Source organism: Ipomoea nil, unplaced genomic scaffold (genome assembly GCF_001879475.1).
Source record: "Ipomoea nil cultivar Tokyo-kokei standard unplaced genomic scaffold, Asagao_1.1 scaffold2144, whole genome shotgun sequence".
Taxonomy (NCBI): Eukaryota; Viridiplantae; Streptophyta; class Magnoliopsida; order Solanales; family Convolvulaceae; genus Ipomoea; species Ipomoea nil.
Window position 1 is genome coordinate 4,568,738 of NW_017618572.1, and position 23,800 is coordinate 4,592,537.

A 23,800-nucleotide genomic window follows, 5' to 3' on the forward strand; every position below is an offset into this window, starting at 1 on the left:
TAGGAGAGCTGTGAAGGGGAAAGTGATCGGGGCCATCAGTGAATCGTAGTGCATCCCGATCCACTTTCCCCGATGCCGTTCGATGATGTTCCCAAGCTGGCGACTGGTGTCGAACTCGACCCGACCGCTGAGTGTTGCGGCGATCTTGGCCGCCTCTCCTTTAGTCAGCTTACTCATCTGACGTTCGACGTTCTCGCTGTTCAAGAACTCGAATCCGCCCGTGGCCGGTACTGCCGGGTCAGCCGGGTCCTCCTCGACCGGCTCTGCAGTGTTTTCTCGATCGTCTGCGTGGGGCTCGGCTTGGGGGTAATCGCCTATAACTCCAGTCGACGTGTTCCGAATGCTTTCGGTCGGGAGATCTTGCCAGCTCGTTGACGTCTCCCCGCTATCTTTGCTCGAGCTCCCTGATCCGCTTGAGCTAGATCCTGACGTCCCAGACGAGCTCGACGATCTTCGTCGCTCGGGGGCTCGTTCGGGGGCTTTGTGTGGTCGTTGAACGACCTCTGGTGAGTAGGACATTATGTCCACCTCTTCGCTGATCTCCTCGACCCCATCGTCATAGTCCGCGATTGACACGTTCTGGCTGTCGGAGTCTGACATTTTGTCTACCTAAAGGCCGGTCGGGGTTAGTTAGGGGCTCGGGATGTTTGGGTCGAGGTCAGTTACCGCCTACGACTGGCTATGCGGAAACGTAAAGCGAGAAATAAAAGCTAAGGACCAGAGAACTTACCGAATGAAAATACTTGAAGGCTTGAAAGCTAGTTGCTTGACCGATCTACTGAAATGCTTCGCTTGAGACTCTCTGAGTGTACCGACCGATTCAGGAAGATTGGGAAAAGTTCAAATGAAGTCCCCAAAGGCCTATTTATAGTAGAGCATTTGGGCGGGAAACTAATCCACTTGCATGACGTGACTGCTCCTGACTCCGAGGTGACCGTTGCGGTCGCAGAGGCTGGCAGTCGTCGACGCGTGGCGCGAGGGAATGACAGCTGGTCGGTCGGTTTGACGGCGGGCGGTTGGGCTTCTTCATCCCGTCCCGTTTTTTCCCGGACGATCAAAAAGGCACGGGCTGGGGGGCTCTTGGTAGGGAATATCCCGACCGACATGCCTTCGTCCTTTTGTTCTTGTTTGTGTAGGTTACAGGTCGGATTTCCTAGAAGAACCCGGTCGGGCCGGCGTGGTCGACCACCGAGCGGTAGCCCTTAGGCGAGAGAGCTGAGAAGGGACACGTGGCAGCGCTACGTGTTGACAGGCAGGGCACCTGGGAGGACGACACGTGGTTGCTACGTGGGTGACATGCCGGACGGCCGGACTTGTGTCTCCGGCTTCGCGGCTATAAATACCAGCGATAGCTACAGTGTGGGGGACTTTTGGACGATCGATAGGTTGTTATCAGAGCATCCCGACCGCAGTCAATCGGTACTCGGAACAGCCATTTAGATTGTACTTTGGGCCTTCACCTTGATCAATAAAAGACGTTTATTTGCTTTAATTGGTCTTGTGTTAGTTTATTTACCGCTTACGTGACAATTAACACTATCAATATTAGAATGCTTTTAACAGATTTTCAAAAAAAAAGAAAAGAAAATGCTCTTAACAGGTTGGATGGGATATTAATATTAATTCAAAATTATTAATAATTAGATAATTAGTAAGTAATAAGTATGTTTTTAGGAAAGTAGATATATTTTGTTAATTAGAAATAAAAGAGTTTTCTAAAAACATTTAAGTCTTAGATATTTTGCAAAAAAGGACCTAATTAATATTGATTTTATTTTTTAATGATGTGTCACCTCCTCATTCACCGTTGGTGTATAGCATCTATACACCGACGGTGCATCAAATATTAATCCATATATAAATACAATATGTAACACCAAACAATAATGATGATAATAATGCCCTGACCGTTACATCAGTTTTGTATTGAATGTTCATAATGCCTACATAATATATATTTAGAACACTCCCCCTTGGACATTATCTTGCCATCACCATGCCTCATTAAAAACTCGCTAGAAAAACCCTGTGGGAAAAAACTAGTCGAGAAAAGAGTACAAGGTATATGGATAGTATATTTGAATACATTCATGCCTCGTTAAAAACTTCACTAGGAAAACCACGTTGGAAAAACCTAGTTGAAGAAAAGAGTACATGATATTCGTAAACTCATATATTGTACGGATTGCCTTGTTAAAAACCTTAACTTAAGAAAACCTCGTGGGATAAACTTAGTTAAGGAAAAAAAAGAGTACAACCATAAGCATTCAAGACATAATCTTCAGGATTTTGTGGTTTGTGTATTTAAGTATTTGCCTTCAAGGCATAATCTTCAAGATTTTGGGATTTGTGTATTTAAGTATTTGCCTTCAAGGCATAATCTTCAGGATTCTGTGATTTAAGTATTTATATACAACTCCCTCCATTAATATATCATATTCATACCTCGTTAAAAACCACACTAGAAAAACCCATTGGGAAAAACCTAGTGAAGAAAAGAGTACATGGTATGTATATGCTGCAAAAAGTATAATTATTAGTCATTTTAGGACCCAATCTACAGGATTGACTCGAGTGGATGTACTTCTCATCTCCCCCTGAAGATACAATCTTCAAATTTTACATTCTTTAAAGTAAAATTATCGTTTCAAAAGGTTGTAGAGAAGGGATATGGTACAATCTTCAGAATTGTCATTAGAATTTAACATATTTTCTCATGATCATCTGGACAAATAAAATTATTTATTGTTTATTGTTGCTCCCCCTGAAAACAATAATTTTCTTAACCTACGCATATCAATCATATGGATATTTTGTAGGTATACTTTTGCTAACTTGTCATTGGAGCAAATCTTCTAGACAAATATTTTATCACTCTTATGGAGTTCAAGTGAATCAGGATATTTTATATCATGAAAAACTATATACGTTTTTATTTGTCCCAAGTATGATGACTTCATTTCAAAAAATCATCAATATGAATATTTGTACATTGACTTGCTATTCCTTATCTCATCTCAGAACTTAACAGTCGTTATAACAAAGCGAGAGCATAGTAGATTAATGATGAGATGAAAATGTACAAAGTGCATCTATAAGAACAAGTAATGATTATAATATATCAATCCAAGTCATGGCATTTAACACAATGCCAATAGGAAAATACTTGGTGTACTCCCATTTTAAACTCCCAACTTGTACTCTCTCTCACATGCTTTTGATGTAGACATTTTTCTGTGGACCCACATGATGAAAACAACCAATCCTGATTTGCCACATCAGGGAGTATAAATGAGGGAGTAGAATTTTGGGAGTCTATGTAGTAGAACTCATGCCAATATTCAAATGACTTCTCAAAATACGTATTTTATACCCTAAGGATATTAATGGATATTATTTAACATTATTTCCTTTTCTTTCTAGGAGAATCACCAAATCACTCTTTACAAAAATAATATGCGAATTTGAGAATTTTCGGTCTCAAAGAAAAGGGTATTCAAAATGACGTTTTGAAGTATCAGACTTCTGGTCCTGAATCATCCTTTTAGGTTACAATGGTCCTTATCTACTTCGGGAGATTATTTGGACATATACTAAATAGTATGTGAAATTCCTTTTAAAGAAAAGCTCGATCTACATGTCGATATAATACTTGATTTTCCATCTCCTTTATTTTACAATAAGCTCCTTAATAAGTACCTAATGATACATAATTATTTTATAATTTCCTATTTTAAGATGAAATTGTTGGGAATAACACCCAAATAAGTGTGGATTATTTCCATCCACAATAAATTGTGGAGTGAGGTTTAACTCCTACAAGTGTGGTCCTCTCCACCACTCCCCTATTTTAGTGGAAATTGAATGGCTAAGAGAGGAGGAGCAGGTAATTCCATAGCTATAAATACCCTGCTCCTCCTGAGCTCTAAACGCTCAATACATTCTTCTCTTCTGCAATCCTGAGCTTCGGTGTTAACTGGTCGAAAGCAATCGGTAAGACTGTTACCGTCTCCGGGCAATATTTGCTTTTAAGGTAGTGTCTTGCGCACGTCACCGATTGATTCAGGATTTCTTCTATACTCAGCCTATATAAACAGTAGCCTAGATCTACGACATATTCTGACCAATTTTCCAACAGTTAAAAGCAAATATATGTGTTTAAGTTATCATGTTAACCTTCGGATCTAAACCTCCTCTGACCTCGCCAAGCTCGAACCTCTCACCGGTCTAAACTACCGCTGGTAGGAGATTAAGATGATGATCCACTTCAAGTCTGTCGAACTCTGAGCTAAGTATTATTTCTTTAATACATGTGTATGTGTTAATTCTTTTAATGGGTGTTAGAAATATTTTCATGCGTCATCACCAAATTATATTTCATCTTTTGGTTCGTTCTCTTCAGTGTGCACAACATGAGGATTGACATAACTAAGAGATAGTTAGCTACATGCTTTTCAGCACACAAAATTATTAATATTCTGTATATCTTATAACTTAGTCATTATTAAATCTTGTGCTCTTGAATTTAAAGTGTAAGCAGTTATAGTTACGATGATGATATATCACATAATTATCTTTTATAGCATATTGGTCTTGAAGAATTGAAATAGCAAGATCATTATATTACTTAAACATGCTCTCTCACTCTTAACATCCAAGATATAAATGGTTAATCTTGATGATCAATATCTCATGCATATTGTTATGTCTATGTGTAGGCATGTGTTTCTTGGATTTAGTGTTGTTCGAAAATGTTATATATGATGTTCTTCACAAAATGAGATCAAAAAGTGATTATGCATTAGATAACTGGGGAACATAAATTTAAGTGATGCATGATTAATTTATTAGTGGGGGCTATTTGTTCCTTCAAATTGAATATGAGATGCATATATAATTATATATCTTTGTCACATGGTTTTAAAGATTTGAATCATGTACTAAAATTATTTGTATAAAGATATAATAAGTATATATCAAAGTCTTTGGTTGCAATTTGTTTGTAGCATGGAGTTGAAGAGTCATTATTCATGTATACTCTTTGCATAGCTCAGTCTTACCAATGAGATTTGCCTCCTCATATTTTAATATGGCACATGCATACTTATATGATAATAGAGTATCATATGCAAATGATTGTCTTGAGCATTAGTAGTCATATATTATTGGCATTGATCATGTCCCTTAAAATTATCATAATGACATAATTTAGAAGATGATTTGCCTATATCTTTGCATTCAATTGATTATTATCTTTTGAGAGCATGTTAAACGTGAAATATATATTGTGACAAGCATTTTAAAAATTACCATTCCATATTCTGTATGGTGAGTGCTTTGAATATTATATAGAAAATTAATAGCGGTTTACACAAAGATAAGTGAATTGTTATTTTTCACATGTATGAGCTTTATGAATTTGTTGTGTTAGAAGTGATGATTTAACACTACTGCTAAGTGATTAAATCATCAATATGATATAAATCCTATAAATTGTGTACTTATGCACATGTCAATTTACAACATTATGTGTTATTATTGTGGATATGTTACAAACATTGCACTATTTGATGAGATACATACTATATTACAGTCACATAATCTTAAATATTTAAATTGTGTACTGAGTTTAATTTCAAAGGCTTTACTCACATTTATGGTGGTAGCATGGAAAAGTCATTGTTCTTGAATACTCTGTCTAGGAAGATGGTTTTTAAGAAAACTTCGGTTTCACCACTCGACCTGAGAGTTTTAAGAAGTAGGGTGTTGATCATGCAGGCTAGTTAGAGCGCCACTTGATCTTCACCTGAAATAAGGTTGACTCTCATATGTTATTAATCAAAGCCTTGCAATAGAAATTGTTGAAGTACTGCAATAGTAATATTGATCTGCATCCTATGAATGCTTTATATGAGTTTTAATTTTCTCAAAGGAATGGAAAATTATGCAAGTGGCAACTCTGAAGTCTCATTGTTGAGAGATATTTCCGAATAAATATGAGCTCGAACATATTCCTTGTGTATAACATTAATTTCTTATAAGAATATGATGTGAAATTTATGATTATGTTGTTCAACTTGATGTAGCATGTGGATAACATTATTTCTATGGCTTACTAACAATGAGCGTTTATATATATATATATATATATATATATATATATATATATATATATATATATATATATATATATATATATATATATATATATATATATATATATATATATATATGTATATATAATTTAAACTCTTGGTTGAGTCATATAGAAACACCTATAATTCCTAATTAAAGGGTAATTGTGATCAATTGAGATAACCAAGTTTGCTGAAATATATTCAACTGTTGAGCATGTATCAGGCAGAATGCGAAGCTTCTATAATGCTCCACAAAGCAAATTGGAAAAACTCAGTCTACAAAGGAGCTAATGTTGGGCACCAAAGATCAGTCTGGGTAAGAGATCAAATACATTTGACAACAAATATTTGTAAGTGTTGCATTGTGGGGGTAATAAACTCCTTATATTTTCATCAAAAGTTTCTCAGTGGTATTGAGAATAATGATGAAAGAGAATATTTCATGTTAAACATGAAAATATCAAGGGATTATTTACGAGTAAACAAAGTACTCGTCAAAGTGCATGTAAGTTTGGTCAAGAGAATCAACTTACTTGAGGGCTAATTATGAGGATTAGTCGCTGACTCATTGGAAGGACTTAAAGTCCAAGTGGTAATGAATTCGTGGTGGATCCTACTTCTGTGGTCAAACGAAGCCATGAAAAGAGTTACAAAATAGTACACTAGTTGGTCATTCCGACAGTGTGTGTACTTGTGAGGTTGAGCTACAGCTCTTAATGAATTCATAACTCTCTGAGAAAGGGTGGTTTTGTTGAGACAAACCTAATGAATTCACCGCATAATGACATGAGTACAAAGTGCTCTTGGTGACTTATACTCAATTGGGATGGTCTATGTTGAGGTAGACCTAAAGAGATCCCTAACTTGAGTAGAAAAGGGCTAACCGCCTCTTATGAAAGATAATGGGGTTATCCCAAGAAGCTGAGTGGCTAAGAAATATGTTGATAAACGTGGAGTTTTGGGGGTGTCTAGCTAACACCTTCACTACATATACATTGTGATTCACAAACTGTCGTTTGCATTGCAAAGAACAATGCCTATGATAGAAAGAAAAGACTTACAACTGATTTATGTACTTAACTACTCTATAAGCCTTTAAAGGTGGTCTATACTGAGATAGACTTGATAGAGTTAAAAGTGTATATTGAGATGGACTTGACAAGACATAAAAAACTATAATGCGATTAGACTTGTCAGAGTTAAAAGTCTATGGTGAAATAGACTTAGACATGGTGGAAGTCTATATTAAGATAGACATAACAGACTTGTATAAGCTAGATCAACAATGGAGAATGAATTTATACCTCTTGATCTAGTTGGGCAAAAAGTCGAGTGGCTGAGAGACCTACTGGCAGACGTGCCATGGTGGGGGTGTGCTACACCGTCTATGCCCGTACACTGTAACTCACAAAGAAGGCACATAACGGGCATACATGAGTCTGTAAGACAGTTGATTACAACTGGAGCACTCACATTAGAGTATATGGAGCCCGAGAAGAATAGCAAATCCTCTCGCTAAAAGACTAAATAGAAAGGCCGTCCTCGATACATGGAACGAAATGAGCTTAAAATCAACAAAGTAAGCCAAGCTTACGTACTCATAAAGCAACTGAACATGAGATGTTCTAAGCTAGGGTCTACACAAAGGTAGACCACAAGTCAAAGAGTTTGACTTCCGAAGAACCTGCATAATGGGTGCTGATGTGTGCACATGAGTTCAAAACTACCTCTCCTTTGCTAGTTCAAGATTCAATTCACTACTAAGGAGAAAGTTACTCAAGTCACTACGTGTCAGTTCAAGGTTTAAACCACTGGCATTAAGGTCAGCGCTCACTTCCGCTCAGACATCGACCTCATTCACACTTGTTGAGTGTGTGGGGGATGTTGGGAATAACACCCAAATAAGTGAGGATTATTTCCATCCACAATAAATTGTGGAGTGAGGTTTAACTCCTACAAGTGTGGTCCTCTCCACCACTCCCCTATTTTAGTGGAAATTGAATGGCTAAGAGAGGAGGAGCAGGTAATTCTATAGCTATAAATACCCTGCTCCTCTTGAGCTCTAAACGCTCAATACATTCTTCTCTTCTTCTCTTCTGCAATCCTGAGCTTCGGTGTTAACTGGTCGAAAGCAACCGGTAAGACTGTTACCGTCTCCGGGCAATATTTGCTTTTAAGGTAGTGTCTTGCGCACGTCAGCGATTGATTCAGGATTTCGTCTATACTCAGCCTATATAAACAGTAGCTTAGATCTATGACATATTCTGACCAATTTTCCAACAGAAATTACTCAATCAATTGCTTCACTATTTTAAGTTGAGTAAAGCATTTGTACTTCAACAACAAACGTGTTGTGATATTTACTTACTTTCATTTTTGAGAATTATAAATCCATCAAGGATTTTCAGATAAACATTAGTGTCTAATGACCCATAATTTCTAGGTCATGACTTTAATAAACTATCTAAATTTATTATTCTGCCAATTTTTTTTTTTTTTTGAAAACCAAATAAGAACTTATTATTAAATCAAGTGTTCAATACAAGAAGGAATAACATCAAACCAAAACATAACATCAGTTTGAGAACGAGCAGCCCTAGCAAGAACATGATATTCAACATGGGAGAATATACTTGATTATGGGTTTCTACGTTAACCCTTAGGCTACAGACTCGCTTTATATCTCACCACCTTATCATCCTTGTTTTTCCTTTATACAAACACCATTTGTAACCTGCAGGGTTAATACTCCAATGGTGTATAAAAGGAATTATTAGTGAGTTGAGCTATATATGCCTTTAATTGCTCTTTTTATACGTTAATCAATCTAGGCGCTTCTGGCACCTAGCTCTGGATCCAGATTGTCATATAATATGAGAAATTTTGAAGGCAATTGTGTTGTCGACAACTTATAACATTTTTCAAGAATTTCTCCCACATATATATATATATATATATAATAAAAGTAATTTTCAAAATTAACCAGATTATAGTCATTTCCCAATGATATTTATATCTGGTTGTTCCGCAATCCAGTATTATGATTATTTGGTGCACCTATAAATTTACTGTATTTTTCTCGTCGTCTGGACGATTGTCTTAAAGATATAACTTTTTAAGATTTTTCAAGAGCTCTAAGATTTTCAAGAGTGACAAAGATTATTTACTAGATCTTGTTATTTGTGGATTCTTTATTTTCTATCCCAATGAATCTCTCGCACTTCTGGCATCAAGGAGTATCGATAGATATGGTCCAATTTTGGGGAATGTGTATAGGACATAGTCACTCTTTTTATGAAATAGATTTATTTGGAAGATTTATTTCTGAACTTCCGGTTCAATCTAATTGGTACGTGGATTTAATTTTTGAAGATCATTTCATGAAATTTCTCGGCATTCCATTTCAATTTTAATCATATCTCCTCCTAATGCCGTGAACCGATCTTCATGCAGTCTACGTATCCATCGTGTCTCTCTTAGGGGCTTTAAATATTGGAGACAACAGATGGAGGGTTAGATGGGTAGACTATGGTGGTTATGTAATAGATTGGACTGCATTCATAAGAATAGAAACACAGATTTGGGAAATGTTTGTTTGAAAACCACGTATTAGATGTAAGGGGGAAAAATGATATGCAGTGTGCCGAATTTTTATTTTTTATTTTTACATAAATATTGCATTTCCCCACCAAGTATCCGACACATTGGAATTTTGAAAAATAATGGTTTAGCAATAAGTCATAACTTTATTAATTAGCTAAACCATTTAGCTATGAGGATAAGGTACTTGATGCTCTGCCTTAATGTTCAATGTCGTCATATAATAATCGTCAAAAAATGGACGAAGTTCATAGGATAATTCGAAAATTAGGCATTATCCATAAGATACTAGATCATATCCGTCTTTTTAGATAATGAAGAATGAGCAACATATGTCTACTCATTAGATGAAGGATATTTGATCAAAGTAGGATATTTTATCGGATGAAGGCATTTCAATTTATAAAAAAAAAAATTGATGGAGTAAAAGTGAAGCTCTACCCGAACCCACAAAGGAAACTTTATCAATAATTGCAGGAAGAAGTTAGATGCTTGTATAAAGATCTTCCAAAATAAAACATCACTGAAAAGATGTTGAATGAAAAAGTAGGTCATCAATATGACCACCAAGAGTGTTTGCTTCAGGCAAGGCAATTTGGTTGGATTTAACATTGTGATGTTCATTTAGGTTTCAACAAAATGCTTCGGGGTGTGGCACGCACGTGATCGGTGCCTTTTTCACTAACAATTTGAAGCATATTTGCTGCTGGGCCAGAATTATGATCATATGAATGTGGTTGTCGAGATGGATCATTTCGCTGTTTATTCTAGTTTCAAAAGTTATTGTTCTTGCCACCTTGGCCTTACCTCTTCCCTGTCTTCTTCCTCAGCCCCTCTTGGTGTTGCACAATTAGGTGACATCGTGTGCTTCAAGCACCGGTGTAGAGCCAACTGGGCTTGCATTATAGATTTGTGTCAACAGGTGGTTGTGTTTGTACATTTATGAGAGGATGTTGGTGTGGAAAAAGAAGACAAGATCTCGCCAATCAAATTCGTGCCAGAAAAAATCTGCTTACACAACTTTAGTTGGGACACAATTTTGCGTATATAGTTGATTTTTTTTAGAGTCAGGCATTTGATTTAAAGTTTTGAAAGATCAAGGTAAGGCAGTCTAATTATGATTTTAGAAAGGACCAATGAATATGTGCTAGTCAAATTTATCCTTCGGGGATTTCTATAAGGCATAATGGTCCTTTGTAGGAAGGTATTCAGGTGGCGTAAAAAAAATAAAGTGTTGGCTTTCTGGGTTGCGTTGTTCATGGACTTCTCAACTACCGTATCTTCAAATTGACGTAGGATCGAGATAAACTTGAACAAGTGTGGTAATAGTAGCCAGGATGTATAACTTTCAAATCTATGCATATTAAGTCTGGCTAAATCGGAAGGTCCACTTGTATAGCATAATGCATAATCCAAAAAAAAAAATTATGCTAATATAACAGAATATGCATAGAAATTCATAAAATCATATGATCCAAATAGCAATTTCAATTTATGAGCATATTCAATTCAATAATAAATTGAATGGCAATTTGAAAGCAATATAGTTCTCAATGCTGTAAAAAAAAAAAAATCAAATTGCTGGCCCAAAACAATTTATACATATAAATCAGGCTCAAATAAAACATGTGGATAAATATATCACAAAAAAATTGCCCATTGAAAAAATAATCCATCAAAATATGCCCAATTTTATGTTATTTTAAATGGACCAGATCTGGAAGAATTGGGCCATAACCGACCCGACATTATTATAAACCATCATCACTTTCTCCTCTTAGGGTCCGTTTGAAAACCCGTAAAATGACTTCTGGAAAATGTTTTCTGAAAAATGAGTCATTTTCCAAAAAATATTTTCCTTTCCGATGTTTGGCTACACAACGGAAAACTGTCTTTGTGTGTTTGGTTCATTTTCCAAAAAATGAGCACGAAAATAAAAAGAATTGAATATTTTAAAATTTTAATTATTTGATACTTTTGATAAAATTCTTATGTGAATAGAAAACATATATATATATATATATATATATATATATATATATATATATATATATATATATATATATAACATTTTTAAAAATGTAATTTTTAAGTACGAAAAAATGAATATTATTTATAAACTTTATTTTTTTTTTAATTTTGAATTTAATAAAAAAAAAATTTGCAGACCGGGCCGCAGGGCCCGTCAATCCGCATGGGGCGAGCTATGGTTGCATGAACCCTAGCCCACGGGCTTGGTGAGCCGACATGCAAAAGCCCGTAAAAAATTATGCCCGAAAATTTTTGCATGTACATCACTAATGACTTCCCTAAAAAAAGAGGGAAAAGTCATTTTACCCCAAAACATACCCATTTTCTTTTGACTAATGCATCATTTTCCATTGACTTCATTTTCCTCCTTCTTGTCAAACACTGAAAACCCGGAAAACATTTTTCAGAAGTCATTTTCCGGGTTTCCAAATGCACCCTTAATGAAAAACAACCCTAGCAGCCTGCTTAAAGAAAAAAGAAAAAAAAATGCAGCCGGAGAGAGGGAAAGAGATGTCAAGAAGAACAGGGGTCTTCTTCCCCAGCCGCGTCATGCCAAAGAGCACCACCGCACGCTCTCCGCCAAGGGAGGAGCTGAGCCGGTCGACGATAGACCAATACCGCCACAATAGGGACGTCGCTAGTTCGCGATTGCGACAAAATCAACGGTGAGAATGGAGGTGGGCGAACGACAACAACCTTGATCGTCGCCGCCTCTGCCTCCCTCAGCCGGAGTCACCCAGGAGCGCCGACAATACTGACGAAAAACGGTGGATGCCAACGAAAATGGCCTACGCCGCCGCCACAAATGTCCGTCAAAAGGGAAAACGACGAATGCACCATCACCATCTCGTTTCAAAGAAAAAGGAAAATCCATAATTTTCTTCTGAGCCGGGAGTTGCTTCTGGAGCTCAACCTCAACGGCGAGAACCCGAGGCGCCGATCAGGACCCGGTCGGCGACAACCAAGATGCCGACCAAAACAAAGGTCGCAGATCAGTTAAAAAAGTAGGTTTTGATCGTTTTATAGTTTTTGACAACATATATACAGGATATGATTTTTGGGACAACTGCGGTAGATTGGTTTTGATTCATTCCTTTACGTTTTGGAATATATATATATATATATATATATATATATATATATATATATATATATATATATATATGTGTGTGTGTGTGTGTGTGTGTGTGTGTGTGTGTGTGTGTGTGTGTGTGTGTGTGTGTGTGTGTACACACACACACATCTATGAATAGTGATATTGTTGTCTATATTTAAATACAAAAACAACCATATTCATATTCACAAAAGGCATACAAATTGTATAGTAGAAGCAATTGCATATTAAGACATACAAATTGCATATTCAAGAAAACATACAAATGCATATATCAATTATAAATGCATATTCGAGTAAAAGGGGATTTGTACCGTTCACCGTAATTGAGCTGCTGATAACATGTTGTGAGAGATTATGTCCGATGGCCTTTAGCTCCTAACCCGTGAATTGAGACCCAGAGACAAAGAGCAGGAAAGTAAGGGCACAAAGTAATGTATAATTCTCATTCCAACCAACTATCGGAGGTAGGACATTATTTGAACAGGAAACAGTGTGGAGCAGTTGGTTGGAGTGCTCTAAAACTGGATATGGCAAAGGCTTATGATCGTATGGAATGGCCCCTTTTTGAAAGGTATGCTCGTGGCCCTGGGTTTTAATGATAAATGGGTTGATGTCATTATGGTATGTGTCACTACGGTATCCTATAACTTTCTGGTGAATGGGTCAAGTAGTGAATCACTTATACCAACCAGGGGTTTACACCAGGGTGATCCGTTATCTCCCTATCTGTTCATTATTTTTGCAGAAGGTCTTTTTTTGTTGTTGCAACAAGCACAAGATAGGGGATTAATACATGGATGCTGGTTAGCTAGGGGTGCCCCCTATCTCTCATCTTTTCTTTGCGGATGACAGCTTATTATTTTTTAAGGCAACTGTGCAGGAGGCTAATGAGATAAAGGGGTGTCTGACGCTATATGAGAACTTGTCTGGGTAAGCTGTAAATTATCATAAGTCCAGTATATGTTATAGCAAGAACACGACCGATGAGGAAAGGGATGGGGTGGTGTCAGGGCCGTTCCTAAGAAAATTGAGGTCTTGTACGAAAATTAATATTGGCCCCCTTTTTGTATAATTGTATATATATAAAACATATATTGTATTGTATCAAAATATATAATAGTCTATAAAAAATTTATTATTTAAAATTTCACTTGAAAAGTGACATTCTTCTTCTTCTTCAGCCATATTTAGATGTAAAATCATTCACCAATCCATTGAGTCTCTTTTATAATATAGTTGATCATAAGTAAGATTTTAACAACTTTAACTTTAAAAACTTCTTTATGCATAAACAACAGTAATGAAAATAGTCAAGACTAATTGATATTGCAATTGTAGTATCAAAATACAAGAAATTAGATTGTTATTCACCAATCGAAAAAATTCCTAACTAGGGTTAGTTATTGAATTAATAATTTTAAAATTTTAAATAAAATTGAAGAATTAAAATATTTAATTATTTACATACCTTCATCCTTTAATCGTGAAGAATAAAAAAAAAATTGAAGATGCCAAATGCACAAACAACGCACTTCAAATTAATGATTACTGAGACCGAATTCTTGTGTTGTGAATACAAATCTTGCTTGTATGCATTATAATAAGAATAAGAGTAATTTTTTACTCTTTGTATATAATAATTTTTACAATAATCAAATAGGCCCGCCTCAATTTCTATAAGTTATAGGACTATAACTCTATACGTAAATCAAGTCCTTAAGAATTAGGAATATAAACTTTTTAGAATTTTAGACCGTCTTGATTTCTTTATACATAAATTACACCTACACTAATATATAAAATATAAATATAAAATAATATTTATTTTAATAAAAATGCCCCCAAAATTTGGGGACACAATGCACATATATACTACGTATATAATATTTGGGGCCCCCAAAATTTGGGGGCCCTGTGCGCTAGCCCTGGCCAGACATGGCCAGGGACGGCCCTGGGTGGTGTAGATATTGGGAGTGGTTCAGGCTCCTAACTATAAGAAATATCTTGGTTTACCTTCTTTTATTGGCAGGAATAAAAAAGCGGCATTTGCCTATATAGAGGACAAGATCAGGCAGAGAATAGGATCTTGGAACAAGAAGCTCATGTCGCAAGCGGGTAAGGAGATCTTATTGAAAAGTGTGGCTCAAGCTATGCGTACCTTCTCAATGAGTGTTTTCTTGTTGCCTATAACTGTTTGTACTGCTATTGAGCGTCTTATGAATAGATATTGGTGGGGCTCAGGAACTGATCAGAAAATACACTGGAAAGCTTGGGATAAATTATGTATCCCTAAGAAGTATGGTGGGTTGGGTTTTAAAGATCTGAGAGCGTTTAATGTGGCACTGTTAGGTAAGCAAGCTTGGAGGCTACTTACCAATACAAACTCATTGGTGTCAAGAGTCTACAAAGCAAGGTATTATCCCAGACAATCTTTTACTAATACAGTTCTAGGAAATAACCCAAGCCACTGCTGGCGAAGTATTATGACTGCAAAGGGTTTGATTTGTAGTGGGGTAAGAAGGCGGATTTGAAATGGAAACTCTACCTCTGTGTGGGGACATCTTTGGTTGCAAGATGAAGAGGATCCTATGGTCCGGACAGAAATGCCACCCCAACTGTCCAATGCTAAAGTGATTAATTTAATTGATCAAGAAACAGGAAAATGGGATCATGATTTACTTACTGATATCTTTGAACCCAATGATGTGGCTAGGATCATAAAAATACCAATCTCCCCATATTATGATGATATGTGGTACTGGCATGGGGACCCCAAAGGTTGCTACTCGGTTAAAAATGGGTACAGATGTATTGTTGGGAATTATGAAAATACTACAAATATGGGTTTTACCAAAGGGCTCACATTATGGAAGCAAAAGATTCCACCCAAATGGAAAATCTTACTATGGAGAGCTATAAGTGATATCCTCCCTACTACTAACAATTTACTTATAAAAAGGGTAGAGGTTGATCCGGTGTGTGATATGTGTGGAGTTGCCAATGAGGATATTATGCATTCATTAGTCTTGTGTGATTATACAAAGACCATTTGGGCACTATATAACCTTCCATCCCCGAAAGGCCCGAATATTGTGACAAATATTTTTTATGAATGGTTTAGTGCAATGTTAAATATTCTAGATTCTGATGGAATTATCTACGCAGCTGCAATTATTTATCATCTATGGAGGGCTCGGAATGGTGCGGTATGGGATGCGTGTTTGCCTCGGCCGAGAAGGCTTTTGGCCACGGTTCAAGCCTCCATCGCTGCATGGAAGTAGATCCACGGAAACATATAAGGAGAGAGCGCTGCTCGTTTGATGTCAACAGCTGCCAATATTAGATCAGGGTCACTGCCACTTACTGCCCACAGTACCGAACGTGTACATCAACCAAGAGCGCCCAACAATGCTACCCATCGCTCTACGGTGCATCAGGGTTCAGTACAATTGCTGGCCAAGTGCTACGTCGATGTCGGCTACCATCACATGGACAATTCTGCTACTGTAGGAGCAGTATTAATAGGGGCAGATGGTCGATTTATTTCAGCTTACAGTGCACCCTTACCACATTGTTTTTCTCCACTAATGGCCGAGGCATACGCATGTAAGGAGGCTCTATCTTGGTTACGTGATCGTGGAGAACAGACTATTGAGCTCTATACTGATTGTCAAACACTTCAGAGTTATTTGACCGCCCCACATCTGCTGACGCGGTCACACATCGGCTATGCTATTGACGGATGCAGGAACTATTTATCTGCTTTTACTTTTTGTCGTGTTAGTTTTATTCCTAGATCGCAGAATTATTTAGCACATAGTTTAGCTTCTACAGCTTTTCAGTATGATACAGCTATGTATTGGGATACTTCCCCACCTGATGCTATTTCAGCTTATCTATAAATACAACCCATTGGTTGACCTTCCAAAAAAAAAAAAATACAATATGTAACACCAAACAATAATGATGATAATATCATAATAATGCCCTAACCGTTACATCTGTTTTGTATTGAATGTTCATAATGTCCACATAATATATATTTATAACAAATTTTATTATTTCAATTATTTCTTTCTCTCTCTCTTTTTATTTATTTTTATTTTTTTTATTTTTTTAAGTACTATTGACTCTATTATAAGGTAGTTTCTGTTTTATACTTTCTCTAACTATTGCAGCCCAAAGAGTCAATACCCAGCATCGCTCTAACGCTAATAAAGTTATTGGAGTATATTAGGATAGAAGTAATAGGCAAAGTAGTATTGCTATGCACTCTGCGTACAAGAATCAAAGTGTGTCCCTCGTCTATCACAGGGCACGCTATTTATACTATAGGTGCAACGGCTACTTTGTTTAGTGTAACGAACTCCTAGTAATGGCGAGTCTACATTAAGTGCTGCATAAAGTGCTAAAATAAATGCCGGCGACGGTCTCCTCTTAAGTGTGTTGCGATTGTTATGTGTCTCTTCGTCTCCTTGGGTCGGGTATCGTGTCCTGCCCAATTATCTAGTTGTCACTAGCCCACCTACTCCCGAGTTGCGAGGATAGACAAGTTAGCTTGAGACTAATAATAACTGTAGTAGATTCCTAAATTATTTTGGAATCTAATTCCTAAATTAATTTGGAATCGATAAATTTTCACTTTTGATCCCTTGACTATAATACATATATCATTTTTGGTCATTGACTATTAATATTTTAAAATTAGATGCATGATTATGTAATTTGTATTACAATTAGTCCTGTCGTCCAATTTTTCAGCCAAGTTTCCACCTACTATTCTTGGAATTTCAATGAGAAAAATAAATTTTCCAGCAATAGTTGGTCGAAAATACCCTTTTAATTATAACATATTATTTTTCTCGTTGAAATTCCGGTAATAGTTGTCCAGAAATTTGACCAAAAATTGGATGTCAGGACTAAATGTGATACAAATTACAGTCATGTACATAATTTGAAAATATTAATAGTTAAGGATCAAATGTGATACAAATTACATAGTCATGCACTTAATTTGAAAATATTAATAGTTAATGACCAAATTTGATACATGTACAATAGCAAGGGACTAAAATTGATATTTTGTCTTTGGAATCCAAGGATTCTTTATATACATAAATATTTTTATTTTCCAAATATTTTCCCTTCCTTTTCCTTTATTTCTAAATATTTTCTTTCCTTTTTCAGTGTCTCTTTTTCATATAAAATCCTACTCATTAATTTTAATCATGGTTTCTTCACAAGCTCTTGCCAAACTCCTTTGCCTGGTAAATTTCTTTTTTTTTTCTTTATTTTTTTGGGGCGCTACTTTGATCGAGGCGCGTCTCTCAACCGTGGACGAGGAGCGACTTGATAAATTTTTTCGACTGACTGTTCTCTCTATCTTGCTAGATGGCATGCCTCTGAGTGTTTCTGCTTGTTGACCAAGTTAATGTTCCTTGATTTTATAATGAATGTGGTGTATCCAATTTATGACGATGACCTTCCTAGTGATGACAAGGAATACTTTCCAGAGGATGACTATCTTACCCATTATTTTGACAATTTTCCCATCTTCCTTATACTGTTACTAGTAGCAGTTCCTCATATTCTAGTTTCCAAGTCCCAAAACCTCACTCGAAAAAAGAGGAGGCGGGTGTTAGATATACAATAGTCTAACTATAATAAACCATAGTATACGAGAAACCTAACCTCGTATGATAGCGGAAGCGTAGCCGTGTTGATCTCCAGCCATAGTTGATGTTCCTGTTGTGTTGCCTCTTAACGGTAGACCGTTAGCCATGTATTGCCTCAGACCTGACTCAGAACCCTAGATGGTGTATTGGTATCTACTGAGCGGTCTGAGTACCGTAACTGAATGTGCTAACATCCATAATCCTGTATCCCATCAATCCAAGTTTATATTAGGCACAGAGTTTGGTTGACTAATAACTACTAGTTATTAAGTCCAACCAGACCACTTAATAAGCCTAGTAAACTTGCACCACTTAATTAAGGCCCTAATATATAATATATAATATATAATATATATTATTAGGGAAAATATTACAGCGGGGCCTCCCACTCTCTCACCGACAAGTCCGTCATAGAATCCATATGATCTTAATTAGAGCTCTAGGATTTTGAGGAAACCCGAGGTCTTGTTGGCCTCGACATTCTCTTAACCCCCGCCCCCGCCCCCGAGCCTAACTCTAATATTACCAATCCCCGACGAGACACTTATTTTGGAGTTTACCTACTGTCCATGGCGATGGGGTTTCGGTTTCCTCTCCACAATTTCTTAGTTGAGTTTTTGAACTACTACGAGATAGCTCCGGACCAGCTTGTCCCTAATGGTCACCAAACAATTGTTGGCTTCCTCTCCTTATGCCGTGAGAGGGAGGTTCAACCCCACCTAAGTCTTTTCCAAGCCTTATTTTTCGGTTGGTAGGTCCACTTCCCCCGAGAGTAAATGCTTTGTTGCCATATTCACCAGCTCTTGCTTTAGGATTTTTGAGTACCCCTTTATATCTCATGGTGCCCTACCTCCGTTTAACGTCAAGTGGGGATCCCAAGTGCGGTGCAATCCATCCTTAGACATGGGTTCTTCTGTGTGTAGGGATGTGGCTATACTAATGAGGGCTAGTCCTTCAAAGAATCCTGATTGCTGAAGTTGTTGACTTATAATTTTTGAACTTATAACTTGTAACTTTTATGTTGTAATTTGGATAATTGAACATTTGGTATTTTGGTCATATGGAGTTCAATTGCCAGTTTGAACATTTGGACATTTGTAAGTCACTAAGTTGTAACTTGTAAGGTGTAATTTGAACATTTGTCATTTTGTTGTAATTTCTGAACTTGTAAGTTTGTAAGAGCATCTCCAATATGGTAGTGTTCTTGATTTTTCAAATGGTAAAAACTAGGATGGGAAGTTTTTAACAAATGTGAGGGAAGGGTTTTTTAGTCTGGGTTGCTCATGCAAAATGGAGATTTTGTCAGATTAAAAAAAAATAAAAAAAAATAAAAATAAAAAACATAATAGTGAGATGTGTTTGTGTCTCATAGCCAACCATTGAGCGCTTGGTCCAGGTGGGGCGTTTTAGAGGGCTATGTTTTTTTTTTTTTTTTTTTAAATTAACATGATTTCTGCAACCGCCAGCTACGTTTTTTTTAAAATATATATATATATATATATATATATATATATATATATATATATATATATATATATATATATATATTTTAATTTGATTTATCAACATTCTTTAAAAAAAATTAATTTCATTTATTTGTTTAATTTAATATTATTATTAAATTTATAATTATTAATTAAATTAAAATTTCTTAATTATCAATAATATTATTATTACATTTATTATTATCAATAATATTGTTATCAAATTTATAATTATAATTACAATTATAATTTTTAGAATGATAATAGATAAAGAAATAATTAAAATATAGTGAGGTAAAATTGTGGATTCACAAAAAAATTGATCATTTTACATTGTTCTATACTTTCCTTAAGTATAGCAGCCGAAAGAGTCAATACCCAATCACCAGGGTTCGGTCTTTTGACCTTCCCTCAAGCGGAGCTACAAAAGTGTCATATGAACACAAGGTGCTTGGTGTCTATCATATGAATTTTAATTCTTCCCCAATATTAATTTTAATGACCTATTGGATTGCATTGCAATTGTTAACAATATAATGTATAAATATAGTCCATTTATTTCGCACTAAACTACTATTGTATGAGGATATTCATTTTAATGGGTTATAAATACTAAGATATATATATATATATATATATTTTTGCTTTAATAATTTAGTCCTTTAGCATTAATCAAATAAATAAACTAAATTTAGCTATTTTACAATAAAAAATTCGGTCATATTTAACCCACGGAAACCAACCAAGAATCTCCGGTTTCAGTTATATTGATTATTGTGATTGGTCAGTCGATTTTGGATCAGTTATGAAGGTCATTAACTGAAAATCGATCGATACTCACTCTTACTCTCATGTCCCTCTATTCTCCACCCAACTACCCTTCAAACCATTGACCAAATAATTACTATGGCCCTGTTTGGTAAAAATAGTTAGCCTATAGACCAATTTTAGCTTATTTGACCACTATTAGTTATTTGACTTGGTTTAAAAATCAATATAATTGTTTGGTTAATTAGTTTTTTTTGTACTCTAAAATACTAAAATTCAAAAATCTACTCAAAGCAACTTTTCCAATTAGCTTTTGAGAAAAGAAATTATACCAAACAGCTATCAACTAACAGCTAATTTACCAAACACCTTTTTACAATCAGCTAATGTTGTCAACTAGTTATACCTCTAATTAACCCAATCACCTAGCAACTAATAGCTATCAGCATGGTTGCAGTAGGTGCTAGGCGCTGGTCGGGCGCCCGGGCAGATCCTAGCGCCTAGGCGGGCGCCAAAAAAATAGTGGGAGACTTGCAGTTTGAAAATTTTAATGAGGCTATTTTCAACATTCAATCAAATAACAGGCTATTTATATCGTGCACCACGACGCACATATCAATGTGCGCCCAGGCAAAACGCGCGCGTTTCATGCTGACATCGCTCCGTCCATCCGAACAGACCAAACCTCATTATGTGTATTTAGTTAAAATTTTATGTTTATGGTGTTATGAGTTTATGTGTATTCAGTTAAGAGTTTATGTGTATTATGTTAACCAAACCCATTATGTGTATTCAGTTAAAAGTTTATATTTATTATGTTAAGAGTTTATGTGTATTATGTATTATGTTAGATTATGTGTATTCTGTTATGAGTTTATGTGTATTCTGCTATGAGTTTATGTGCATTCAAAACAGCGGATTTTTTTTAACAACTTAACAAAACCACGTCGTTTTGGGAAGCGCAGGACACAGAGTGCTATGTGCGCCCTGGTGCACGGTATAACGATTGCAAATAACACACCCAAATAAGTGAAATAATGATAATTCATAAGTCATAACATCAAAATAATATTGAAAAATAAAAATACTCAAATATAAAATACTCAAATACTTCAATCAGCCAAGCGAGCATGGGTTGTTGCATCATAATAAGTTACAACTGCTCAAAGATCTACTTGAATCAATGGGGGTTTGTGTAGATAGTGGCACTCAAGAGGATCAGCTAGCTGAACAACTATACCAAAATCTGATGCATCAAAGATACTTTGTTGTGATAGATGACATTTGGAGCATTGATGCGTGGAATTCTGTCAAAGCTTGCTTTCTTGATAATGCAAATGGCAGTCAAGTATTGTTGACTACTCGCTTTGCAGACGTGGCTACTAGTATCAGCTTTAATAATGACTTTTCTCACCAAACACAATTGTTAGATCAAACTGAGAGTTGGAATTTATTTTGTGAAAAGGCAAACAAATCTGGCTATGCTGAGTTTGAGGCGATTGGGAGACCCATTGTTGAGAAATGCAAAGGATTGCCTCTGGCAATTGTTGTGGCTGGAGGTTTATTTTCCCAACTTCATACGCTAGATGAGTGGAAGAATGTAGCAGAAGTTCTAAATTCATATGCAACAACAACAACAACAATTGATGAAGAATGCTCAAGGATATTGTCATCCAGTTACAATCACTTGCCTCACAACTTGAAGGCTTGTATTTTATATTTGAGCGTATTTCCAGAAGATGAAGAGATCCATGTTAAGGAAATTGTAAAGTTATGGGTTGCCGAAGGACTCGTAAAGGCATCTGAGGATATGAGCTTTGATGTGGTGGCTAGAAGGGGCATGCAAGAACTCAATGATAGGAACCTAATTATTTTAAGTCAGTCAAGCAGTTGTGGAAGAAAAGTAAAAGCATTTAGAATTCACGATTTATTGCATTCTTTTTGTGTGAGGGAGGCTAAAAAGGAGAACCTTCTGCATGTTGTCTACCAAAATGGGTCTAGTTCCCCTCTGAAAGATTTTCGATGGGTAAGCATCCAATCAGAAACAGTTAACGGACAAACATTATATTCTTCTTTTAAAAACTGTCGATCCATCTTCCATTTTGCAGGAGGGGAGAATATAGTTTTAAATTCGAAATTTGGCGGCCTATTAAGAGTACTCTATAATATTGGCTGTGATATGGCGTATCTTGTCCATTTGAGATGCCTATTATCGTCATGGCTGCGATTTTTAACCATTTCAGATCCATTTAGTTGGAATCTTCAAACACTTGGAGCTTTTAGTATTCATAAGATGAGCTTTTTAGAGTTCCCACAACTGCAACATTTGCGTAGTTCCAGAGGTCTGAGTGATTTTCCCATATTTTTTCATCAAAACTTGAAGAGCATTTGTGGGCTGATTCCTGATCAATGCACAAAAGAATTATTAACAAATATTCCATATCTAAAGAAGGTGAAGATTCGATGTGAAGATGGTTGGAGTGATTGCATTAATAACGTTGCCTATTCACACCAGCTCCAGACTCTGCATCTTTTTGGTAGATTATTAAGGCGTCGGTTGGTTATTCCAAATATTAACCACCTTGTTTGCTTGAAAAACCTTATGAGGTTGAGGTTTACGGAGTTAAGATTTGAGTGGGAGGTAATTAATATTCTTAGCAAGTTGCCTAAACTTGAGGTGCTAAGGATAAACAGTTGTATGTGCATCGGTAGAGTGTGGAAACTATTGGAGAAGGAGAATTTCGACCAGCTAATTTATTTGGAAATTAGTTTCGCTCGTTGCTATGGGAAGCAAGTGCTTGTCATTTTCCAAATCTTGAGCGCCTAGTCCTAATAAAGTGTACGCAACTGGTAGAGATTCCAGCTGAGTTTGCAGAAATTCCAAATTTGAAGTCAATCGAATTGAATCGTTGTCTTCCTTCTGCGGTGGATTCTGCCAAGGAAATTCAAAAAGAGCAACGAGCAAAGAAACTATAATATGGTTGTCAT

At 36.1% G+C, this 23,800-nt stretch overlaps 1 protein-coding gene across 1 annotated transcript; it reads left to right on the plus strand.

Moving 5' to 3' along the window:
* Positions 1–450: 450 nt before the first annotated feature.
* On the plus strand, positions 451–23,639 carry LOC109148665 (putative disease resistance RPP13-like protein 3). The gene is made up of 3 exons (XM_019296399.1): positions 451–455; positions 1,194–1,195; positions 21,982–23,639. Exon 3 carries the CDS (start codon positions 21,996–21,998, stop codon positions 23,637–23,639), a length of 1,644 nt encoding a protein of 547 aa, XP_019151944.1. The 5' UTR covers positions 451–455; positions 1,194–1,195; positions 21,982–21,995.
* Positions 23,640–23,800: the final 161 nt, after the last annotated feature.

What these genes read in the sequence shown, in the direction of transcription:
- LOC109148665 (XM_019296399.1), top strand. Translation starts at nt 21,996, where the DNA reads ATGGGGGTTTGTGTAGATAGTGGCACTCAAGAGGATCAGCTAGCTGAA.